Genomic DNA, 23,688 nt, shown 5'->3' on the forward strand with positions numbered 1-23,688 from the left:
CAGACAAAAGCTATTTCTACTAAACAATTAAATATGATCATTTTTCATGTGGGATGTTGCATTTGCACTGAAAATTGTAAAAAAAAAAAAAAGAAAATGTAATACAAGCAGCTGAGCTGCAGTTCTCACAAGACATAAAAATAACATTCAACATAAAGTCCCCATAAACATAAAAGTTTGAGGTTGAAAATTGATGAGGTAGAGCTCACACCTGAAGCATTCAGTATTTCACTGTAAAGCAAATATATTCTTCAAGGGAACAAAATCAATCCTCCTACTAATTCTGCTTCCAAGTGTCTGCTTGCATTATGTGAAAATGTTACCAGGCAATGGCAAGTCAGCAGAGAACAAATGAAACAAAATTCTCTTCTCAGTATACTCTAACTTCAACATGAATTTTAAGAGAAGAAACTGTAGTTTTGCTTATTTAGCCTGTATCAGGTCCTTTCTTTACAGTTAAAATGAACATTTAGAGGTGGAATGACCTCCCTGAAGAATACTATGTTTCTGTCCCTGACAGTCCATGTCTCCAAGTATGGGAAATACAATCTTTTTTTCTTTTTTCCTTGGCAAAGGAAGAAAAGATGATATTTGCTGTTTATGTTTAATGCATGCTTAAAAGCATCTTTTCCAACATATCACTGATCAAAAAACCTGTAATCTTTTTTGATTGTCCTGAGGAAGTTAATCATTCTGCTCTAGTCTATGGATGATACAATCCAGACCTCAGGTTTGCACTTCATAGAACTGTGTGATTCAGCTGTCATGGCTACTTCTATTTTTGTGTGTCCATAACTTCAGCCTGTGCTTCTGGGTTTGCTGCAGAGAGAGAGATGCGTTCAGAGAGATGTTCTTCATTTTAGCCTCTCTTTTCAGTCTCATAACTAAGCCTAAAGTGAGAATATAAAAGAAACCAAATGCTCCAGGACTGTGATGAAAAACAAAACTTTCTTAGATGTCATTAACCTGTGAAGCTATTCAATCAATCAAGGAGATTCAATGCTACTATACAGAACATAGGAAACATTTGAGGCTTACAAAGTGTTATTATGTTACAAACTTTTGGCTGATGGGCTTTTGTATAAAATTCTTTTACAAATATTTAGGAAATCCAATTTTTCAATGTACAGCCCTATGATTTTGTTATGGCTCACACCAGATAACCTGTGCCTGGAGCTAATAAATAGCTGTGATTGCAAAATATGAAAGGCAACACTGTAGATTCTTATGGCAGTCTTCCTTTCCAAAAGCTATTGAAATACCTTTTTCTCCACTAAAATCAGATATAGAAGTGGTTTGATATGGATTGTCTATATTATCTAATTGCTGTATTAGTTTGTAGGACAGGGAACCTACTGCACACAACAGGCACCTCTAACTAATCTGCTCAAGAAATGGCAATTAATAATTGCTTTTTCTCGTCTTTATCAAATCCACTACTGTGCACTATGACTCTTTCAGACAATCTCTGTTGCTTTATGGAAACATTTCTTGAGAAAAACATTCTCTCTTTATGGTGTAGTTATAGGGTTATTTTCTTTCTATTATGGCTCTCATTTTTAATTTTATGAAAATAGACATATGCATGGAAGCAGGTTTTTTATTATTTGAGAATTAATCAAAATGCCGCCAGTTTTTTTGCATTAATGTAATTATGTTTATGTTTGAAGAGCAATAAAATATCTGTTAACTATCTATCATAATACTATACCACAAATTAATTCTTTTTCCACGAACATCATAAAGGTATATGTGATATTGCAGTAGATTGTCATGAAAAATACTATTGTAACGCACATGCTTATGATAATTTTACCTGGGAAATAACTGTGCCAGAAGGTGAACTTCAACTCTTTCTAATAAACTGAGGAAAAACCAGCAGAGCACAAAAACTTGCTGACCTTTGCTGCCTTCAGACAATTGCTGCTTCCTGCAGTCCTGCTTTGGAGTTTTAATGTCATGTGTAAGTGAACCTAATGGGTTCAGGAATGGGATCCTGCTTGCAGAAGATACCAAAGGGAAAAAAAAAATTATTTTACTAACATACTTGTCCTCATTTTGTTGCACAAGTTGTTGCAGCTATTGCAAAATTACCATAAAGAAAGAAGCATTTTTAGAGATTAATTATCTATCAGAATAAATCACATTGTTAGCTTTTGGTGAACAAAACAACTAAACAAAAATGCTTCCATCATTTTTGTGCCTAATGAAGCTTCAGACAACTATTAATTTACAGAGGCCTAGCACTGCAATCAAAACTACTTTCCCTTTAATCTTCATTTTCTCATAATCAAGGCCTTGAATCCATTTTTTCAATTTTCTAGTACAGTCTAGTTTTTATAAATACAAACTGACTTCTGTCAATGATGTAAGGGGAAGTACAGACCACATCATGTATCCTCATTATGATGTTTCTTATTCCTCAATATGGGCATATCTTAATCACCTTAAAAAAGCCCAAATTATTTCTGCTTGAAATCCCCATGAAAACTGGACCATATGTCACAAAATAGTGTTTTCTTTACATTGATCAGTACATCCTCTTACCTACAAAGCAAACATTTCATCATTCATGCTCTTTCTCTTTTCTGTAAAGCAGGATTTCCATGTAAAGAATTTCCACATGATTTAAAGTATATTTTACACTTTTCAAAAAATTCCTCAAAACCTTGCCTAACTCCATGCCCCCAAGCCAATTTTCATGGGTATCAAAGAGGATTTTCTAGTTAGTTCTTTCTTCCCCACAGGAATTCATAAAAGCACTTTGCTTCTATGTGCTTGAAAAACTGAAATAACTAAAATAATTTTTGAAAAAACCTACAACTTCTTCTTTGGCCTTCTGAAATTCACCTGCCTAACAATTTTGCCTGTCCATTTTGAAGACAGAAGATAAAATTAGTACAGAAAAATAGTTATTTTTTAATGAAACACCCCTCCCCCATCCCCAATTATGTTTAGTTCTATGAGAAGATAAAAATTTTGGAGCACTGAAATATATGTTTTTAAATGTTTTTATTGTCATGTAAATTAGTCTTCTTGGCCTGTCTCAGGTCAATGTACCTTCTTTAGGAAATTTGCTGCTGGTGGTGGTTTGCAAAGGTAATTTGCCTACCAAGTTTGCAGGTGATGGCCAAGTCACCAAGTGGTGCTTTCCGACTGATTAAGCTGTGGGACACGTTCCAGTGAGCAGAAAGCACATGCTGACCCTATCTAAATCTTTATCCAGATGAAACCTGGGAACACCTCAGCTCTCCCCCGCCTCCCCCTGAAGGCAACCTGGGCACCTGGTCCAGAATGTGGTGCCTCTGCACACCAGCAGCACCCCAGCCTGTGCTGTGGGTCCTCACAGGAAATGCTTCTTCCCTCTTGATCAGACATAGCTGAAGCCTATGCACACAGATAAAGGAAGAATTTTGTTTAAACAGCTTTTCATTACAAACACAAGTTCTTCAAAATCTGGAAGGTCAATTGAATTTTTTTTTTTAATGAAAAACACTGAAACATGACAATTCCCTTTATCATGAACATAAAGGTTTGCTACATAATGAATTCTAACTATATCTTCAGGAGCCTTGTGATCTAGAAGCTGTTATACTCCATTGTCTCCTAGGAAGCTTCCTGGACAAATAACATTTTCCATGATTTACTTTACTTTCCTATAGTAAAGAATGGCATTTTTTTATAAGAACACAGATTTCATCTGATAAGGTTTTAATTCTATTCCTCTCTTTCCCTTTATTAGACCATATTTCTGAGGTGGAGGACTGGGACATTCCAGTCTGAAATTCATTCACACTTCACAAAGTCTTCAGGCACAGTTGGGCCTTTAAGAGACGTGAGTTGCAAAATGATGCACCTTCCCTATGGTAAATTCACAGCATCAGTTGAGCACCCTGTCATCTTTACAGCACCCAAAATTGTGCCTTACCCTAAAGACTGGCTATAAAGTAGAAAGCATACAACACATTTTCTATGACTGCAGATTTCTGCACACCACGCATTGGAAAGTCCTGGATCCATCAGCCCAGGCACCCACTTGGAAGTCCTGGATTACTTACAGATAATGGCCACACAATTCCCTCCCGTTCAAAGAATCCAGGACCCAGGAGCCAAAGAAAGCCAGCAGAGTATTTTGACTTGAGGTCCAGAGATTAAGAATAGTGATGATGGGCAGAGACCACTTGCTGGTTTTACTGCTTGGGAGGATTAACACAGAGAATGTTAAAATCTGTTAAAATGTGTTAAAATCTGGGCAAGCTGGATAGATGGGCTGAGGTCAATGGTAAGAGGTTCAATAAGACCAAGTGCCAGATCCTACACTTTGGCTAGAACAACGCCAGGCAGCACTACAGATTGGGGACAAAGTGGCTGGAAAGGGGCCCAGTGGGACAGGACCTGGCAGTGCTGGTCAGCAGCAGCTGAACACGAGCCAGTGTGTGCCCAGGTGGCCAGGAAGGCCAATGACACCCTGCCCTGTACCAGCAAAAGTGTGGCCAGCAGGAGCAGGGCACTGATTGTCCCTCTGAACTCAGCACTGATGAGGCCACACCTCAAAATCCTGTGTGCAGCTCTGGGCCCCTCACTGCAAGAAAGACATTGAGGGGCTGGAGCCAGTCCAGAGGAGGGCAACAGAGCTGGTGAAGCATCTAAAGAGTGAGTCCCATGAGAGGCAACTGAAGGAGCTGGGAGTGTTTAACCTGGAGAAGAGGAGGCTCGGGGGTGACCATATGGCTCTCTATCACTCCCTGAAAGGAGCCAGGTGGGAGTTGGCCTTTTCTCTCAGGCAGCCAGTGACAGGATAAGAGGAAATGGCCTCAAGTTCCACCAGGGAAGGTTCAGACTGGACATCAGGAGGAATTGTTTCACATAAGGGGTTGTTAATGGAACAGGTTGGTGGAGTCACCATCCCTGGAGTTGTTCACAAAATGACTGGACGTGGTACATAGTGCCACAGCCTAGTTGACAATGTGGTGTTTGGTCAAAGATTGGACACCATGATCTTGGAGGTCTTTTCCAACCTAATTCTGTGAAATCACAGAATCACTAGGTTGGAAGAGACCTTCAAGCTCATCAAGTACAGCCCATGCCATAACATCTCAATTAAACCACGGCACCGGTCTTTTTATAAACACATCTAGGGACAGTGACTCCACCACCTCACTGGACAAACAATTCCAGTACTTTATCTCTCTTTTGCTAAAAAACTTTTTCCTAATATCCAGCCTATATTTCCCTTGGTGCAGCTTAAGACTGTGTCCTCTCATTCTGTCAGTTGCTGCCTGGACAGACAGACACCAACCCCCACCTGACTACAACCACCTTTCAGGAGGTTGTAGAGAGCTCCTTTCTCTCTTCAGTCAAACTACTGTTAGTTCAGTAATGTCCACTAATCCTCCTAATGGATGACTTGCATCCAAGCCTGAATTTCCACATATTTCAGTCTGACTCATCACTGTTTAAGTTGGAATTGTTCTGTCTCACAGTTTTTGCAAATACACTGTCAGTCTTTGCTTACTCATGTTAATAGTTTTGCCATGGCCTCATGTCTCTCCCCTCAGTACCTTTCCAGCATCTGTGGGCAAAACCCAATGTTTTCTGTCTGAGACACACTGGAAGATTTATTGCCTCCTCCATGAAAGAGGAATCTTTGCTCCTCAGAAAAACCAGTCACAGCTTTATCACTACTTGCTGCTGAACGTACACTACAGTTGATCTAAAAAAGCCTTGGAAGGTGCTTGAGAATTAGAGCTGCTGGCAAGGCAAAGAAGTGGCAGTCACTCCCCGCCGCCTCCAAGAATTCACATTCTGCAAGGGGGATTTTCCTCTCATTTAAGCCTGAAAACATTCCTGAGAGGAACAGTTTGTCCTCAAGTTGGCATAATGTTGCATTAAACATTTGCCACTTACTGTTCTGCAAGCTGTTAAGCTTCCTGTGAAAGCAGTAAGATACCACAGAAGCACTCTTTTGTAAACAGAGTCCTACATCATTTTATTAAAGAACTGTGGCAATACTTATCTGGGAACAAAACAAGGGGAAGTTGCATCACTATGTGGGCTGCAAATAAGGCAAGGGGAATTATTAGCCTAAATTAACACAGAATAACAAATTATATTCAGCTAAGAAGTGTTTTATAAGGAAGAAGATGAAAGAGGAAGTTGTAGCTTTCTTTACAAGGAAAGATACAACTTTAATGATAAGCATAAGATAGGATATACAGATTAAAAGAAAGGAAGGGTGTAATTTGATCTTAGTCCTGCATTGTAATTATAATGCAAAATAAAAATAATACCGATGAAAATTTCAATACACTCTAAAAAAGGCTTAGAAATAAAGGAGAAATGCACTTATTACAAAGCTTCTGGAGAATATTCCAAGCGAGCAAAAAGTCCCTTCTTTTATAACTGTACAAGGATACCAGCATCATACTTGGCAACATCAGTCCCTTGCTTTGCTAAGGCCATTTCTACCCTTACCCAATAAACCTTAGATCTTATTAGGAGTCTTGAATGATAACCCTAATTGCTATGTGCTTCACAAGCCCCCTCCTGCTAACAATCCAATTACAACACAAGAATTGACAGATAAACACAGAAGAACATCATTCAGTGAATCCATGTGGTACCTTCTAGCCTTAAATCTCCATCAAAATGGGAAAACTTGCTGAAACATTATCATTCCCCACAACAGACATTGGTTGAAAAACACCTGCATCCTAACCACTACCATCTGCACTATAAATGCATTTCTTGCAGGTTTCTGTTTTTCTGAGTGGATCTCAGTAAATGTAGCTCAGTGAGAATCCTGTACTTGTCTACATCTCTGCAAATGTGATCAGGCTGAACCTGCTCAAGAGGTGGCAAGTAAACAGTGAAATAGACCAGTTAAAGCACTGCACTACTTTACAGAAGATTAAATGTGCCCAGAACTTTTTTATACCCCATAACTGGCTAGACCACAATATCCAGAATGTCAGCGCTAGTGGCCATTCTGTCTCCAAAGCACTGTAGATTGCTTTCAAACTGCCTGGAGGGAATAGTGACTGTTGTGTACTAACTCCCAAGTAGTGCCCAAGAACTGCTGGGAGGAGTCTGAGCTGATCCAGCCCAAACCAGGGACAAGGTTAATGATCTAGCACTACAGATGACTGAGTTTATTACTCTGGAAGATTTAGAGTAAGAGACACCTCCCATGGCACTAACCTCAAGGAAGTCATGAGAAAGAATTAATCAGAAAACAATAGTGCTTTCAAGGATTTACTGCAAAAGCACATTCATTAGACTGCACCCCTGAATGTACCAGAGGCCAAAAACAGATCAATAGTCCAGAAAGCAACCTCCTAAAGGAGCTCTTGTTCAGCAGAACACTGCTTGGAAGGGCAAACTCAGGACTGTAAGCTCAGAAAATATCTTCTTTGGTAAGTTTCGACAGCAAGGCAGCTGAGTGCTGCAGCAGGGGAGGCTGAAGAGGAAGACAAGGGCATCCCTATTTACAGACAAGACTGCACCAGAAGTGCCTGACTTACATAAGCAATTTGTTCTGTTGTTTGTGTAAGCAATTCAGCTACACCACAAATACCGTCCTGAGTACTCGGGTGAAAAGTACTTGCAAGTCATTGTTCTGAGAAAATGCTCTGAAAAGCAGAGCCCAAGGCTGTGACATCAACTGCAGACCTCTGTATACCATGACTGGATGCTGGTGAGTCATGGCATGCATAAAACAGCAGCATTTGGGAAGACCTTCATAACCAGGTCTAGTAAAATTTATTGTTCTAAATTTGTAATTAAGTCCGTTTAAATTGACATAATTAGAAGAACCTGACTCATAGCCTCTTTATAAGTGTATTTTAAAATCTCATTTATAAGATAAATGCATCTTCTGTTTCTGAACTGACATAAATATTTTTATTCTAAAAAAATTTTTTTTTTTTTTTTTTTTTTTTTTTTTTTTTTTTTTTTTAATGAAGCTATGCTTCATTTCACCCAGTAAAGAAGCCAAATCCTAGTTTATTAGTTCTTGGTCTATGTCTGGCTGAGAAATGAATCAATACCCTTAAATCCTGCCCTAAATGAACTTCTGTGCAAAGTTGTGTCTTACAGCACAACTGAGGATTTACATCAACACACTGACTCAGATCCTGCCTGGAGCCACAACTGGATTTTTATTGCTGTAAGAGAGACCAGAGCCTTTCATTGGTCCCCTCCCTCTTTCTTTTTTTCATATGAAACCACCAACTCTAATTCTAACCTGGACTGCACAGCAACTTCTCCTGTGTCAGGAGAGCTGGCCCGGGGTGGCAGCTGGATGGGACTGCACCCAGCGAGAGCAGGGCTTGCTCAGCAGCGTAAGGAGGTGTCGCCAGGCAACGAAGGTAACCATGGATACCTGCATCCCCGGCGGCCCGCGGGCTTCTGAGATTAGTCATTCATCTGGAAAAACACTTTTAAAAAAATAAATAATAATTAATGTGTTACAATGCAACACTGTGTCTGCATAAATGTTGTTGTAATGACGAGGTTCAATTTAATAGAACTTACTTTACTGGGACCTGGTGTTTGCTCCACCTGAAGACTCAGAACTCTAGGTCATAAAATCATGGAATCACAAAATAGTTTGGATAAGAAGAGAGCCTAAGGGTCATGTAGTTCCATGTCCCCTGCCATGGGCATGGACAACTTCCAATGGACCAGATTACTCAAAGCTCCATTCAGCCTGGCTTTGAACACTTCCAGTGATGGGGCATGGTCACTCACTTTCAAACATTGTGAGCTGCAGCATTAGTGACAGAACCAGATCTCTGGCCAAGGGTCACATGTTTTTAAATCCTTCATTAGAGAAATACCCTTAAGCTTAAAATGCTGCAAGAAAAGTAGTAGAGTCTCAGAGTCTCTGTGGTGGAGACGACCCTGAGGTATTAGAAACTCTCTTTTTCCCAGCCCAGCGATCTAAGAAGGAGTCGGGATTCCTTGGCTCTGGTTTTCAAGGTTGTTTATTTTTCCTTATCTATAACATTCTTTTTCTGACCTGCTGAGGTCTGTCTGGCAGGTCGGTTCATGGCACACTGACTGCCCTTGGGGCAGTATTAACATTTTATACTAAAAACTATGTGTACTTTATTTACAATAATTTTCCAATACCTATCACCTATGTTAGACAGTCTGTCTCTACTCTAAACCAATCCAAAAGTGCCACCATCACAGCAGAAGATGGAGGCAGAGAAGAAGGACAGAACATGCCCAGATTCCTCCATCTTGCCTCTTGAACCCTCATTCTAAAACCCCCAAAATTCTACTTTTTACACCTGTGACAAATTAACTATCATTCTACTTAAACTCTTGTGGCTTGTACATCTTCATACAAAGCTAGTAATTTTTTCCATGGGTTGAAATCAAAGGCACAGGTGTCTTTGGTGTCTTTAACTCCGTGCCAAGGTCTCTGAGCCCCTTGTCAGGGTCTCGAGTCCTCCAAGGCAGCCAGAGGGACGTCCTGGGTTCTGACAGTAGAGTTCCTTTGCATAGAAATTTCCCAGTGAGATTGACTGTCCCTTCCCCAGCAGTCTGGCATTGGTGCTTGCTTGGAAGGTATGAATGCCGGCTGATTAATGTCAAAGCTGCCCGTAATCATGTGCCCACAACTAATGCTCTCCCATCTTTCACGTGTTGGAAGTTTCCAATCAGCTAAGGCAGCTCAGAAAGAGCAGCGTCCTGGAGGCCACAGCAGCAGGACAAAGAGCAGCTGAGGTCACCAAGCACCTTCCTTTCAGCTCTTGCAGGAATGTGATTGTGCAAATACATGTGCACGTTTTTAGCAAAGCCAGAAAACCTTCAAAATCCTTTGCAGTCTGTGGCCACTACACCCTGAGAAAAATTCCCTCCCAGCTCCAAGCCTGGGAATCTGTTCAACCCTGTTCTTATGTGCCTCATTGCACACATCACCTGCGACACTGGTAATACCAGTCTCTTTCTTACCACTTCTTTCCCCTAATGCTGAATACTTGAGTCAATAAAATCAATCTGTAGTTAGCATAGGCATTTACAGGAGCATGGATTTGTCCTTGCACAAGTGGTGTACTCATAGTGATTAGCTCAGTCATTCCTGACAGGGTCTTGTAAACAAATTATTAATTCCTGGGTATTTTAGGGATGTTGATTAGAATTAGAGTTTACCTCAACAGCTCGTCTTACTTCATCAGAAGAAATTGTAAAAAATATATCAAGGAGATCAGCTGCTTGATAAAAAATAATCTTTCTTATCTGTGATACACTGGCTATTTAAAATATTACTGTAAAGGAATGAGCCAACCAAACAATGATAATATATAGGTAATATATATATTACCTATCTTGCCTTAATTAAAGTAGTTTACTTTGTTTACTATTGGAATGAGGGAGGCCCTGTGACTTACTTTAATCTGCTTATTCAACATCGTTATTAAAATCATGCTTTTCAGCTGTGATCACTAAACCAAATAATACACACTGTGAGCAAAAAGCTTATGAAAATCTGTACAAACTATTTTGATCAGTCTTAACAAAAAGTCGAATTTGGCTTCAAACAATGAACCTCTTTTTCTATGAAGCCTTTTAGGAAATCCCACTGCAAAAATTCTCAAGCTGAAATGGTAGCTACTGAGGATACAATCTGCTTGCTGGAAACATTTAGAAAATTTGATTTACTGTGCATCGTAGAAAAACTGAGTAAGTAGGAAAAATTTTCTGGATTCAGTTGTACATTTGCAGTACTGACACAGTCATAAACTGCACTATGATCAATCTTGTGGTTCAGCTTCACTGATGTCGACGTCCTTGGACAAAAGCACTTGAAATAGCTCCATAGTTTAATAGATTTTGCTTCATGAAGCCTAAATTTATATGCACATCTATGCAGTGTCCTTGCAATCTCACACATACTTGCACAGTTAGCAGAGATTCTGATTTAGCAATCAGGAAAAGGCTTTTCCTCAATCAGAGTTGTTAAGAAGTTGAAGCCTGAGCAATGGGGCCTTTCATTGTAAATGATGCATCGTGGAGAGCGAAAAGTTTTAGACTAGATAATTAGGATTCATATATTTTATGTTTAGATAACAGCCATCTAAAAACAAGCCAAAGAAAGTCTGGAACAAGAGACACTATAACAGATGCATATTATCAAAACCTATTTGATTTAGTTGCTGGACTATAAATCACACGACAAACTTATTTTCACATGACTGCCCAGACTTTCTGCTTTAGACTGGCTCAGAAGTACCTTGGCCTTTCTCATAGTGTTACTGAATTTCTTCTCCCCATCCCATTCAAAAGCAGAGTCACATCAGGAATAAATTATTTACTAAGTAAAAAAATTATATTCCTGAACATTGAAGCTGATAAAGCCTGCTTTCATTATAAATCTGTGCCTTGAACTTGTTTGACTTTGGCCAGACAAGGCGCAGGAAACACTGCTTTTCACAAACTGTGCTGCCCAAATGAAGTTTTTTGTTCCAGGCTTCAGGCTCCCTTTTCATGCACATTCTAATAGAGTATACATTCCTGTTGCAGACTTTAATTAACAGACTTCCTCTCCTCTAACTGTTAATTTATTTGCATAAATCTTGGGGCTTAATTGTTTTTGAAATGTTTGCCACTTTGTCAGAGTAGTAGAAGTGAGACAGAACTTTCCAGTTATTAGGGAGGATTCAAAAAAATCACCATATATGCAGAATTATCTCACCACATGCAGTTGCACAAAGCTCATTTATTTTTGCAAACAAAAAACCCAAACCTAAAAAAAAATAATTATAATTGTGAATTCCAAGATTGTTTTATTTTTATTATAATCTGGCTTTGGCTTATTTGTGTCATTATCACCTGGGAAGGCTTTGAAGAGTGATTCCTGGTTCAGATTCCCCAGTGACAGCTATTAATCTCTTCATATCTAAACTATCTCTTAAAGGATGGAAAAGCTTCTTTCCCACATCTTCTCTTCATTATTACCTATTCACAGAAGTGTTGGAGTTGATTCTGAATGCTAAGCAGAAGCACCTCATCTTGCTAATGAGGACAAACACAACATCAGTACAACAGTGACTAGATTTAGAGGAATTTTCTGAGGTGATAAAACTGGTTCTTTACACAAAAAAAAAGTGCTGAATATTCCCACAGAAGAAAAGCTAGTTTGTGTGTTTCTTGTACATCTCTGCAATATTTATTTTTGAACACAGTGTTGGAACATACAGTTCATACAATGTGATCAAGTGTTTTACATTTTAAACATTTTGAACACAGTGTTGGAACATACAGTTCATACAATGTGATCAAGTGAGTGTTTTACATTTTAAACTGTGTTAAATGGATCCTATTTCACCCCTACTGAGGTTGTGGCTGAGAAAAAATTTCTCCCCAAGAAAATGCCTGGAATTGTCTGTTTTTCTTAATAATTTATTTCACTACTTAATGTCCTTCAATTTAATAAGCCAGTATCTGTAATAAACTGCATTATTAACATCTGTTTTTACAACATTTTCCCTATGGGGTTCCATGAAGCCCAGCACTGTGGCACATAGTTTGTGAAATACAACAGTTCACAGAAAAATTCAAGCACATTAGAGTCAGGGTGGCCAAAATTGATCCTATAATCTGGATTTTGGGGCTGAATGTACCTGGACCAGAAGTGACTTCTCATGCTGCTTAGATTCCCACACCTGCAAGCAATATTAGAGCTGCTGGACACAAACAGGACTCTCAGGTCTTATACACAACAAGTTTGTCCACATTTGGAGCCTTACAGTGTGCAGTAGCCTGGGAAGGCAAACACAAGGACCCATGTGTCTGCAGCAGTGCTTTCCCAGCTCCTGATCTGAGTTTTACAACACCCATTTAAGGTACATGGGATAAAAAGCACAAACAGTATGGGAATACACACTTCTTCATTTTACATGAGGTTTTGTCTTCCTGGATCCGTGATTTTTTTGCAGTCTTTTTGGCATAGTGATCCAGCTTCATCTGCACTGTTGATCATCTGCCAGCCTGGTGCTTCCCCAAATTCTGACACAAGGAAGATGCGGGTTCATCATCTCCGAAAACAAGGGTGATGGCCAAGGTCTTGCATTTCTTGGGCAAATGTTCTAATTCCCTAGCTGCTGAACAATGGCAAATATTTCTTCAAATGCTGGGAAATTCCAATGTGATGTTCCTGCCTGCAATGAGTCCCTCCATGACAAAGTTTCAGCCTCTAAACAGAGTGTAGTGTAGATGACCAAGCTGTGCCTAGTGTCCATCCTGCTGAAAAGAGTTTTTAGATCTTAGGAAAACACAAAATTTATTTAGAGGTAAAAAGCAACTCAGACTCACATAACAAGCACAATGTAAAATTGCTAGAGCTTAACTCCTCAGTGATGGGTCCACTATAGAGTGGCAAAGTAACAACCTCCCATCTAAGATATTTAGCAACAGTATGATGCGGCAACAAATCAAGAGTGGTCTTTTCTGTCCACTGTAACACTGATACAGGTCAGGATGCCACCGGCCTTTTTGGCCACCTGGGCACACACTGGATCATGTTCAGCTGCTGTCAACCAGCACCCCAGGGCTTTTCTGCTGGGCAGCTTTCCAGCTGCTTTGTCCCCAGCCTGTAGTGCTGCCTGGGGTTGTTCTGACACAAGTGCAGGAACCAATACTTGGTCTGATTGTACCTCACACTGTTTGTCTTGGTACATTGACCCAGTCTAACCAAATCCTTCTGCAGGTGATAAATCAGATTAAATTTTCATTGGGGAAATGTATGGAAGATTTGATATTTGTCCTGATATTTTATTCTTTATAAACACAAATGGAACACAATAAAGACAAGCAAATATTCTAGTTTTGTATGTAAAAGCATCTGATATGTATTTATACATATCAAGTATTTATATACACACAAGGAAAAAGGAGGTAAAAATATTCGTTCCCCATCTAGCCATCTTGAATTAGGAGTCAGGTTCATACATTTCACCAGAAATGTGATACTGAGAAATCTGGAGGATGAGCAATTGGCAGTTAAAATTTACTTAAATCAAATTGCAAGCTAACTGTTGTTTAATATTCTACTTCTATGTAGCTCATTTTCTGCTTGACACAACTCTTAAGCTGTAAATTCAGAACTCTTCTTAGTGAGAGTCTGAAAGCACAGATTACTCATCACCACCTAATTTGCTAGGGATCACAGGAAAGTACATTTGTATTCCACTATTTTACACCACATCTCAGACATACATATTGTAGTTTAGGTCACAAAGTACACGACAGTGAAAAGGTAGCATTACAAATTTAACAAATTAGACAGTAGTGATCTTTTGTTAGATGGCGGAAAACGTTGTCAGTCCCAGGCTGGTCATCTGTCTGTCTGTCTGTCAGTCAGTCTGTAGGAGGCTGTTGGTGCAACCTGTGAGCAATCCCCAGTTGACTTAAGGCAAAAGTGTTTGGACTGGTATCGCCTCTGTCATGAACTATTTTGTCAGTCTTGTCTCAAAGTAGATTAGAAATTGAATGCACAAGTGTTTTGGCAGCCAAGTCACAGAGAACTAAATAGCACATTTGGGGCCATTAATGGCTTCAGCTGAGACAGGTTCAGAAGAGACATTCTGAACAGCCTGATTGATGCCTTTCATGAAATTTAACTCTCTCATCCAAAGAGTCTGAGCTTTCTGCAGGCAAAAGATTTGTGTTTTGAGTACCTTTCTGCATCTCCCATACCCGAAAGTTTTCTAATTATTTTTTTATTGGTTTATTAAAGCAAATGGGACATTCATGGGCTGTGACAGTATATGGTACAAGGATTTTTCCTTCCAGGAATTAAACAGTGGTGCAAAGTTGGAGTATCACTTTCTAAATCACCTGCACACACATGATCCCATCAGGCATGGTGCACTCCAGCGTTTATGGCAGAACAAAGCAGCCGGAGTTACTGATGCAGAAACGGATTAGAGAAATTATTAGAGGATTAGTGCTGAAGAAACAGAACTGTTCCTGCTGGTCAAAGAAATTACTTTAGAGCAGCTTTCCTTGTCATCCAGACCTGAATATTGAACTGCTTTTATAAAAGCTTCTGCCATAGCCACATCCCTGGACAGCATATACTGTGCTCTGCAGAACACTGCTTGACTCATTTTATTACACTTTTTTATTACTTTTTTTCCTTTCAGGTGGAAATATCTTTTTTTTTTTAATCTATTGTTTCAACATGATAGTATTAGATCATGCAGAGCAAAGAATTAGTCAATAAAAGTGGCATTTAAGCATTCTGTGAATAAAATATGCCCACTGTTGTTTGTTTTGGGTTTTTTTTAACTATGAAAGACTATAATCTCTGCAGGGATGCCTTTTTTTTTTTTTTTTTTTTTCAATTCTGGCAAAAATTTCCCTTGAAATTACCAATTCCAGCTACAAACAGACCTGAAACCTGTGGTCAGATGCATTGGGACACAGCCAATGCAGAGAGGTCACCTGGGAGCCGGGGGTGGCCCCAGCACAGGGAGCACCCCATGAGTAGGACACAGCCCCGTGCAGCAGGGACCCTCAACAGCCACAGCATGAGATGTACCAGCCCAGGGGGCACCCAGGGTGCCCAGACAGGAGCACTGGGGTCCATCCAGGACACCAGCCACCTACAGCAGAGGTCAAAGTTCCATCCAGGAGACAGGAACACCTACTCCACAGCTCAGGCTCGGGAGAAATAAAGGGCAGTGTGGGGGGATAGAATATAAGAAAATAAAGATAGTGCAGAAAGTAATCTCACCCCTAAGAGGTTGCAGCTGGGCCAGTTATCAAAGATTAGGAGCAGGCCTGACTTTAACAGGCCACAGCTGTGACCTGTGAGAAGAAGAGTGCTGTAAAAGAGTGGGTTGGCTGCTTGGAAAGGAACTGGAGTCAGCTGGCTACTTGTTGAGGAAGAGAGAGGGTCAGTGCCCTGAGGAGCTGCCCATGGGAAGACGCCAAGAAGGTATGAAACTTTTGTGATAAGGAGACAACAATACGGCACTTTTGCAATACTATTACAACAGGGCAGGGGTCCCTGGGGGAAAGGTGAGGGTCCCAGGGAAGGCTCATTGGAGCCATTGAAGTCAACCCGTGTTCTCAGGGCCCTGACACATCTCACCATACAGCAGCAGCAGCAACACTTATTACAAGTCTTTTTTATTGCAGTTTTCCTACAAGTAAAAAAAATTCAGTCCCAGGGCTATACCAATATCAGTGTTATCAAAAACATCTTACAAGTTTGATAGTAGAATGTTTTATCTGATATTACATTTCAGTGATCTTGAAAACATTCTAAATATTATACTATGTCTTAGTACTTGATATATCAACACTGGACATAACTTCTTACCTTGCCATGTATTAACTATTATTATTTATCCATTATAGATGTTTCAGTTAAGGTCTATGCTGCTGGTGTTGTGCAAGTATAAAATAGAAAGCCATTTTTTACCTCAGCAGAAGTTTTTAAACATAGCACAAGACATTATAATGAATACAGTACATTAAATACAACAGTACAACAGTAAGTTGTGGGGGAAAAGAAAAGACAAAGGAAGTCAAATTGTATGTTAACAAAAGGCAGCAAAATGAACCTGCATCATTTTGGTTTAATTATTCAGTTGAGAATCATACCTAGTTGTCAGAAACCCCCTTTGGATGTTTATTTTCTGTGATATTTCTGGAACACTGTTTCAGCTCAGTATAAAATTCAGCTTGCATGATTATTGTTTTATTTCTTTTCCATCAAAAATTTTCTAGTAATAAGAATTCCTGGCACTGCATTTAAAACAAAAATATTTTCTTGATTGCCCTAGGATCTGACCTGGCATTACTGAATGTCCCCACTGCTGACTGGCTAAAGTAGTGTCTTGCAATAATGGAAAATGTATACAGGTCTGCTGTTTCTGAAGAGAAGCAGCCAAGGAATGTGAGTTTTACAGGGGCTGTTCTGCTCTTCTGAGATGAACTGGCAACACATATCTCTGAGATACTCTCAAATTCTACAGAGCTGCAAGTTTGGGGGAGGAAATATATAATAGTCACAAACCTTTAACATTTACAGAAGATAATATAAAAAAATATATATTTTATATATTTATTTTATATATTAGATATATTTATATATCAGATATTGATATATCTGGTCTGCTAGATATCCTTAATTTGTAAATAGCCTATAGAAAAAGGTAGAAGTAGAGAAAATGGAATCACCCCCAACACCAATGAATGCTAAAAAGAGTTTTTCTAAAGTCAGCCAAAAGGAACCACTTTTTTTTTTTTTTTTTTTAAAAAAAAAAAAAGGCAGTCTGGCCTCTTTTTTGGAGATTTGATTCCTTTCTTAAACCAGTAGTTAAGTTCATCTATCCCCAGAGATCAAGAGCTAAGACTTACCCATGGATGGCTTGTTTTTAAAGCCACATTTTTCAAAGCTAGGCAGTAAGGCTTACATCCAAAACAAATGTAAACTGAGGACACAAATCTATCCTTTAAATTTTATGCATGGACATCAGTTTGATGCCACATTTCTTTTAGCAAGGTGGAGGTGCAACCTCAGCACTATCCACTGCTTGAGAAAATTCAAGGCCGAATAATTTTGGATTGTACCTTGAGCACCAAACAATGGACTAACTTGATAAAAAGGGTACTTGCCATCATCTTGCTCTAGTTGCCATTGTAAACAGAAGAACATAGTGACTTGGCCACAAAATATGCATGAGGGAATATGATAAAGTAGGCATAAACACTCTTCTGGGAAAATAAGAGAGCAGCACCTCTGATACTTTTCCAGAGCTGTTTTACATATATTACATATGATGCTCTAGTATCAACATTCATCACAGAAGCACTTCAAATATTCTCCTAGTGCACAAATATTCTCCTAATTATTACTCTGTGGGATAAAGATCTCTATTGTCTTCAGACTTCACAGCTGGTGAAATGGTCTTCATTCTCCAAATGCTTTATTTCCAGAAAAGCAATGAGCAGAATAATTTGTTGCTCATACCACTGTCCACAGTGGGCTGAAAGCAGACTGCAGCAGAGCAGAGAGAAATTATCCTTTCCTGGGATTTGCACATCTTTTGGACATAGTGTAGCATCAGCCCTACAATAACTGAAAAGATAATTATTATAAAGAATATGAATAAAATATTTAATAATGATAAATTCCCTGAAATCTGAAATGGAAAAATTCTGACTATTTTTTGTTGGGACCTTTACTTACTTTCTGTTCTTGTGCTCCTATATGTGTTGGTCTTATTCTCACAAATCTTCCACAGGCTAAGTGGGTCTCATCTATCCATCTGTACCTGACTGAAGGGCAGGGAGCTTACAGCACTGCTTCTCACAGCAGGAGGAAAATTCCAGGCAAATTAAGGCTTTTGGACTCTTTAATACCTTAGGCTCTATTATAGTTGTTTTTGGCAGGAGGAGGATAAATTGTAGTTTAAATCTTGGGATTTACTGAAATAAATATAAGGAGGTCAAAGGCGAAGCTCTACAGAGTCCAGGCCAGCACAGTCATGGGTGTCAGATGATATTCAAGAAACCAGGTATCCCTAAAGTCAGCTTGTATACTCCAAAAATATCAGTAACAAGTACAAGGGCAAATGTTACTCAGTTTTAGATGGAAACTATTGCAGACTGACTGCTGAGATGCTTGTGCATGTAACTGGGTTAGAAAATATTCCGCTGTCAAAACTTCTGGAATTCTGGATACTTTTCTGAGAGAACAATATACGTGAATACTTACAGGTCTCCAAAACCTTTTCCTGGTGTGAATCAAGCATGCTGTTTTTGCACAGTGACGCCAAGACACACTTGGTACCTATTTCCTGCAGTTAATGTGCAGAAAACATACATTCACATTTTGTGTCATTTTTTCTTGTCTGTTATCCCATGATCCCAAATGGGATACTTTTACCAATGTGCACCATTATGTCTACCCCATAAAGTAAAGAGCAATAAAAGAAATCAAGAGAGGCCTACAGGAGAAAAAGGATCTCTGTTGGGTAAACACAGTGTCTTGTGGAGCCAAGAATATAAAATACACAAACTGTAGTTCTGGTGCCCAAGAAAATGGGAAGAGGTAAATCAGATTCTCAATCAGACTAGCTTCCCATAAGTTTGAAGAGCCCTTTTTTAGGGTAGCTTTCTATGAAGCTATCAATCTTAGGAAACTTCTGTTAATAATCAAGACATATTAGTTGCAGTGATGCACATACTGATATTTATCTCTGGTTACAGTGATATCCAAGTCCTCTAAATTTGTAGTTACTGTAAATCTCTAGATGCTTCCTATCTATATCATGATTTAAAAAAAATACATTTTCCATCTTTCATCCTCCCATGTTAATCACATACAGGGTTGCTCAGCCCACTGAACCATGGACAGGCAGTCAGCTGAATACATTGCTTAGAGATACTCAAAAACCAGTTTTCTGCTACTTCCTTAAACTTCTCTCCATGACAGATTAGAGTCTTGCTGGTTTCAAGTCAGGACTTTTCAGAAGTGCAAGCATGGCTGAATTCTTCCCCCAGTCTAGAAGTATAAATTATTTCTATTATCATGAACAATAATTATCTCAATGAATCAGTATTTAATCTCCTCAATGAATTTAGATTTTCCAAGAAGCTTTTTCAAAAGATTCTGTCACAAAGGCTCTTTTGAAAAGCTTCAGTGTCAAGAGAGGAAGAAGGAAATTCCTCTTATGGTAACTAGTCAAAGAACAATCAGCTAATACTAGAAAGAAATGGCAGGTCTTTCATAAAGAAGGAAGGTGCCAGAAGAGTCCCTCTGTGTTTAGACATATGATATTAAATATATTCTTAAATGATCTGGTTAAGAAATAAAAAGTGAGGGAAAAAAATCTCCAAATGGACCAAAATTAATTACAAGAGTCAGCACTGGAAATGACAAGGACAAATTTCACAATGCCCCTATATGCTCCTACATATGCGTGATAGAGGGGCAAATAAAATTCATCATCCATGAAAGCAAATCCATACCTACCATTGTGAAGGGGAACAAAACATAAGGTCATGAACTTAAACTTATAAATACTAGACTTCAAATGATAATGAGGAAGGTGATCCTGGAAGTAGATCTTATGTAAAGTTCTCTGAAAACGTATTTTCAATGTTAAGAAATGATCAAAGCCAAAAATAGAATATCAAGAACTACTATGAAACCAGTAAAGCATCAAATAGAAACAAGGTACTGTGATCCTACCCCAAAGAGACACAGTAAAATCAGAAAATAAGTACAATTGTAGATTTTGAATTAAGTAAACTAAGATTTATGGGAAAAAATAGGGAAATTGGAGATAATTATGAAAGAAAAAAATATGAAATTAGAGAGAAGTATACAGAAATGGTTAAAGGCATAGAGAAGGTGAATAGGGAATAACTATTTCTTGTTTCACATAATATAAAGACAAGGTGGAATACAATGAAATTACCAGACAACTGGTTCAGAACAAAAGGAAGTATCTTTTCATGTGACACATGATAAAACTGTAATACTCATTGCTATAGAAGGTTGTGGATGCCAGAAATATAAATAGGCTCAAAAAGCAATTAGACAAAATTAATGGAAAAATTAATGCAAGATCTCCATTCTGAAAGTCCTAAAGCTTCAGACTGGTCAATCTTATAACCATGGGAAAAATTAATTATGCCCTTGTCTTTCTCAAAATATCTAATAGTAGCCACTGTCAGAGACAGATCAGTAAGATAGATCTAACAAAGTTGTTATACTTCAACACAAGAGTTCAACCCTTTTTTTTTGGATGTATGAACTTCATATTCTAAAATAGATTTATTTTTTTTTTTTAAACTCATGGTTAGGCTTTTTATTAATGGCTAGATAGAGATTGGATAGTGGTTGCAAGCTAGTGGTGAAATTACTAGTTTGATGTTGTCTCAACTCTGGAACTGAGTAGAAGCTTTTTTCATTTGATGGCTGATTTGTATGATGGGGTCAGTCTGATTCCCAGAAATGAGATGATTCCATCCAAAAACCATACTCACAAATAAAACTCCAAGTGAAAAGCCCATTAGTTCAGTACACTTCAGCCCTCTTTCTTAGCAGGACACGTGGGTTGGGGTACATCACAAGGCCTGCACTCACAACCTTGTGTGTAAGGTTGGCACTGGCAGTCTTGTATGCAAGATCTTGGGATGAGCTTCTGTAAACTCTCAGTAATGTAACAGAAGAGTAATTTTCCAAAAATTATTGATACGATTCAGGATTATTCCCTGCACCTAATCAGTTTTCAGGTCTGGTGCCCTTGTCTAATTTTAAGTAGTGTAGGGAATGGAAATTTCAGACCATTTCTCCTTTCCATGGAAGAGCTCCAATCTAGAGCATAGCAAGTGACAAGATAGGTACTAGTGGAGGGAATATGAATGGAGCCCATGTTAGTAGACTTCATTACTTTGAGTGATGAGGCTGAACTGGAGTTTTGCCTATTCTTTTAGTATGTGATTTCCTAATAAATAAGAGGCATTGTGCTGTTGAATAGCTAAGGGAAGGCAGGAAAAGGAAAAAGAAGCAGAGATTCTTTCACAGCTTTATTACTATTGCTTAGTTTATTGAATGCCTCGTAAACATCGTGAACGGCTTAGAAACGATTGAAAACCAATCATAGAATCACAGAATATGAGATAGCAGAGACCCACAAGGATCACTGAGTCCAGCTCCTGGCCCTGCAGAGCACCATCCCCAAGACTCTTGTGCCTCAGAGTATTATCCAAACACTTCCTGAGCTCTGTCAGGCTGTGCTGTGACCACTGCCCTGGGGAGCTGTTCCAGTGCCCAACCACCCCCTGGGTGAAGAACCTTTCTCTAGTATCTAACTTAAATTTTTCCTGACACAACTTCAGGCCATTCCCTCGGGTCCTGTCAGTGGTCACCACCTTCGGATGCTCTCTAATAGTTTAACAACTTTCTTATACTGCAGCAACGAAAACTGCACACAGTATTCAAGGTGAGTCCACATAACTAGCCCAGAAAAGACAGTACTCAGAAAAGACTTCTTGCTAATAATCAACAATTTTTTTTCCATGCTGTGTAACTCCTTTTTATTTTTCTACATTGTTTTCATTAGAGTGTGCTTTCTCCTTGACTATTTTGAGAAATTTAAGTGTGGCAATAATTGTTTTTCATCAATGTTGTTAAATAGTCTTGCTTGGAAGACAGGTAGATTGCAGGACATGTGGATTCTGAGGTGTATTTTGCTCTGTAGAAGCCATCACCAGCTATTCAGATACCACAGATGATAAACCAATAGTTTAACAACTTTCTTATACTGCAGCAACGAAAACTGCACACAGTATTCAAGGTGAGTCCACATAACTAGCCCAGAAAAGACAGTACTCAGAAAAGACTTCTTGCTAATAATCAACAATTTTTTTTCCATGCTGTGTAACTCCTTTTTATTTTTCTACATTGTTTTCATTAGAGTGTGCTTTCTCCTTGACTATTTTGAGAAATTTAAGTGTGGCAATAATTGTTTTTCATCAATGTTGTTAAATAGTCTTGCTTGGAAGACAGGTAGATTGCAGGACATGTGGATTCTGAGGTGTATTTTGCTCTGTAGAAGCCATCACCAGCTATTCAGATACCACAGATGATAAACCAGACACAGACACAGAAGGGAGGTTAGATAGATCAAGGGTAGATGGTTTCAACACTGACAAATCCATACCTACAAGATTCCAAGAGAATAGAACAAATAAGGCTGTTTAATAATAGTTTAGCAAATTTTTGTTGCTAAATATATTGGGAGGAGATAATCTCTTGATTCTTGTTAAATTCCAGATAGTCTGAGACGTGACTAGGATCCTTTCTGCCAGTTTGTGCTTACGGCACAGCATCGTTGTAATTCAGGCACCAGATCGCTGCAAGTTTGGCATCAATGTCAATTTTTTACTTACTGCTGAAATGGGGCTATGAAATCTGAGGTCCAGAAGAATAGACAGCAGTGGGAGGATGGCAGGAACTGCTTGCACAGACATGGCATGGGGGTTGGATTTCATAGTGATCAGCATTTGAAAGACAGCAGCAAGCAGCTAATTGTCGATAAATGACTGTATTCATCAGTTCCACAGGGCAAATTCTAAGCTAATGATACTTAAATTCAATAGCCTGCTACACAATCAGACAGACTACAAATTAAATCTTTTAAAATTACAGCTTTCTTAGAACAAAAGCAAACAAATAAATGAGAGAAAATGTTTTCATTTGTAATGTTTGCACATTGATAGATTTCTGAGGTTTAGATTGACTCAAATGCCACTTAACACTTCTGCACTCAAAGAAATGGATTGATTTAGCTGAAATATTGTAAGAGGTTTTCACTCCAGCTATCCGTTTCTGCCCTCTCAGGAGATAACTGCTTACTTTGCACAAAGTTGCAAGATCAGCATACCACTAAATGTCTTGAACATATTTTCTTAATTCACTTGTTTTACTAGTTTTGCTATTATTTGTTACTTAGAACTGAAGTGCATCGGCAAAAGGCGTTAATTTTGTTATGTAAATTTTTGGTAGGCTGATTCATCTATAAAATAGGAAATAACATATTTCAATCCTATTTCTTATTTTCTCTAAGAATATGAACACATCACTTTCCATTATACTTTTGTCTTGAACCTTCCCCATTGGTCTGAAATAAGCTTGTTCATCAGTTT

The 23,688-nt window shown here is 38.7% G+C and overlaps 1 protein-coding gene across 1 annotated transcript in view; it reads right to left on the reverse strand.

The window, feature by feature from the left end:
- The window catches only part of LGSN (lengsin, lens protein with glutamine synthetase domain), a 60,525-nt gene extending 37,479 nt beyond the window's left edge, over window positions 1-23,046 (reverse strand). Inside the window, exon 1 of the mRNA XM_041477522.1 lies at window positions 22,933-23,046. Coding sequence (XP_041333456.1) covers window positions 22,933-23,046 — 114 coding nt within the window. The remainder of the gene's footprint in view (window positions 1-22,932) is intronic.
- Between the last annotated feature and the right edge of the window lie 642 nt (window positions 23,047-23,688).

The sequence above is a fragment of the Pyrgilauda ruficollis genome, unplaced genomic scaffold, assembly GCF_017590135.1.
Source record: "Pyrgilauda ruficollis isolate IOZ18807 unplaced genomic scaffold, ASM1759013v1 scaffold40, whole genome shotgun sequence".
Lineage (NCBI taxonomy): Eukaryota > Metazoa > Chordata > Aves > Passeriformes > Passeridae > Pyrgilauda > Pyrgilauda ruficollis.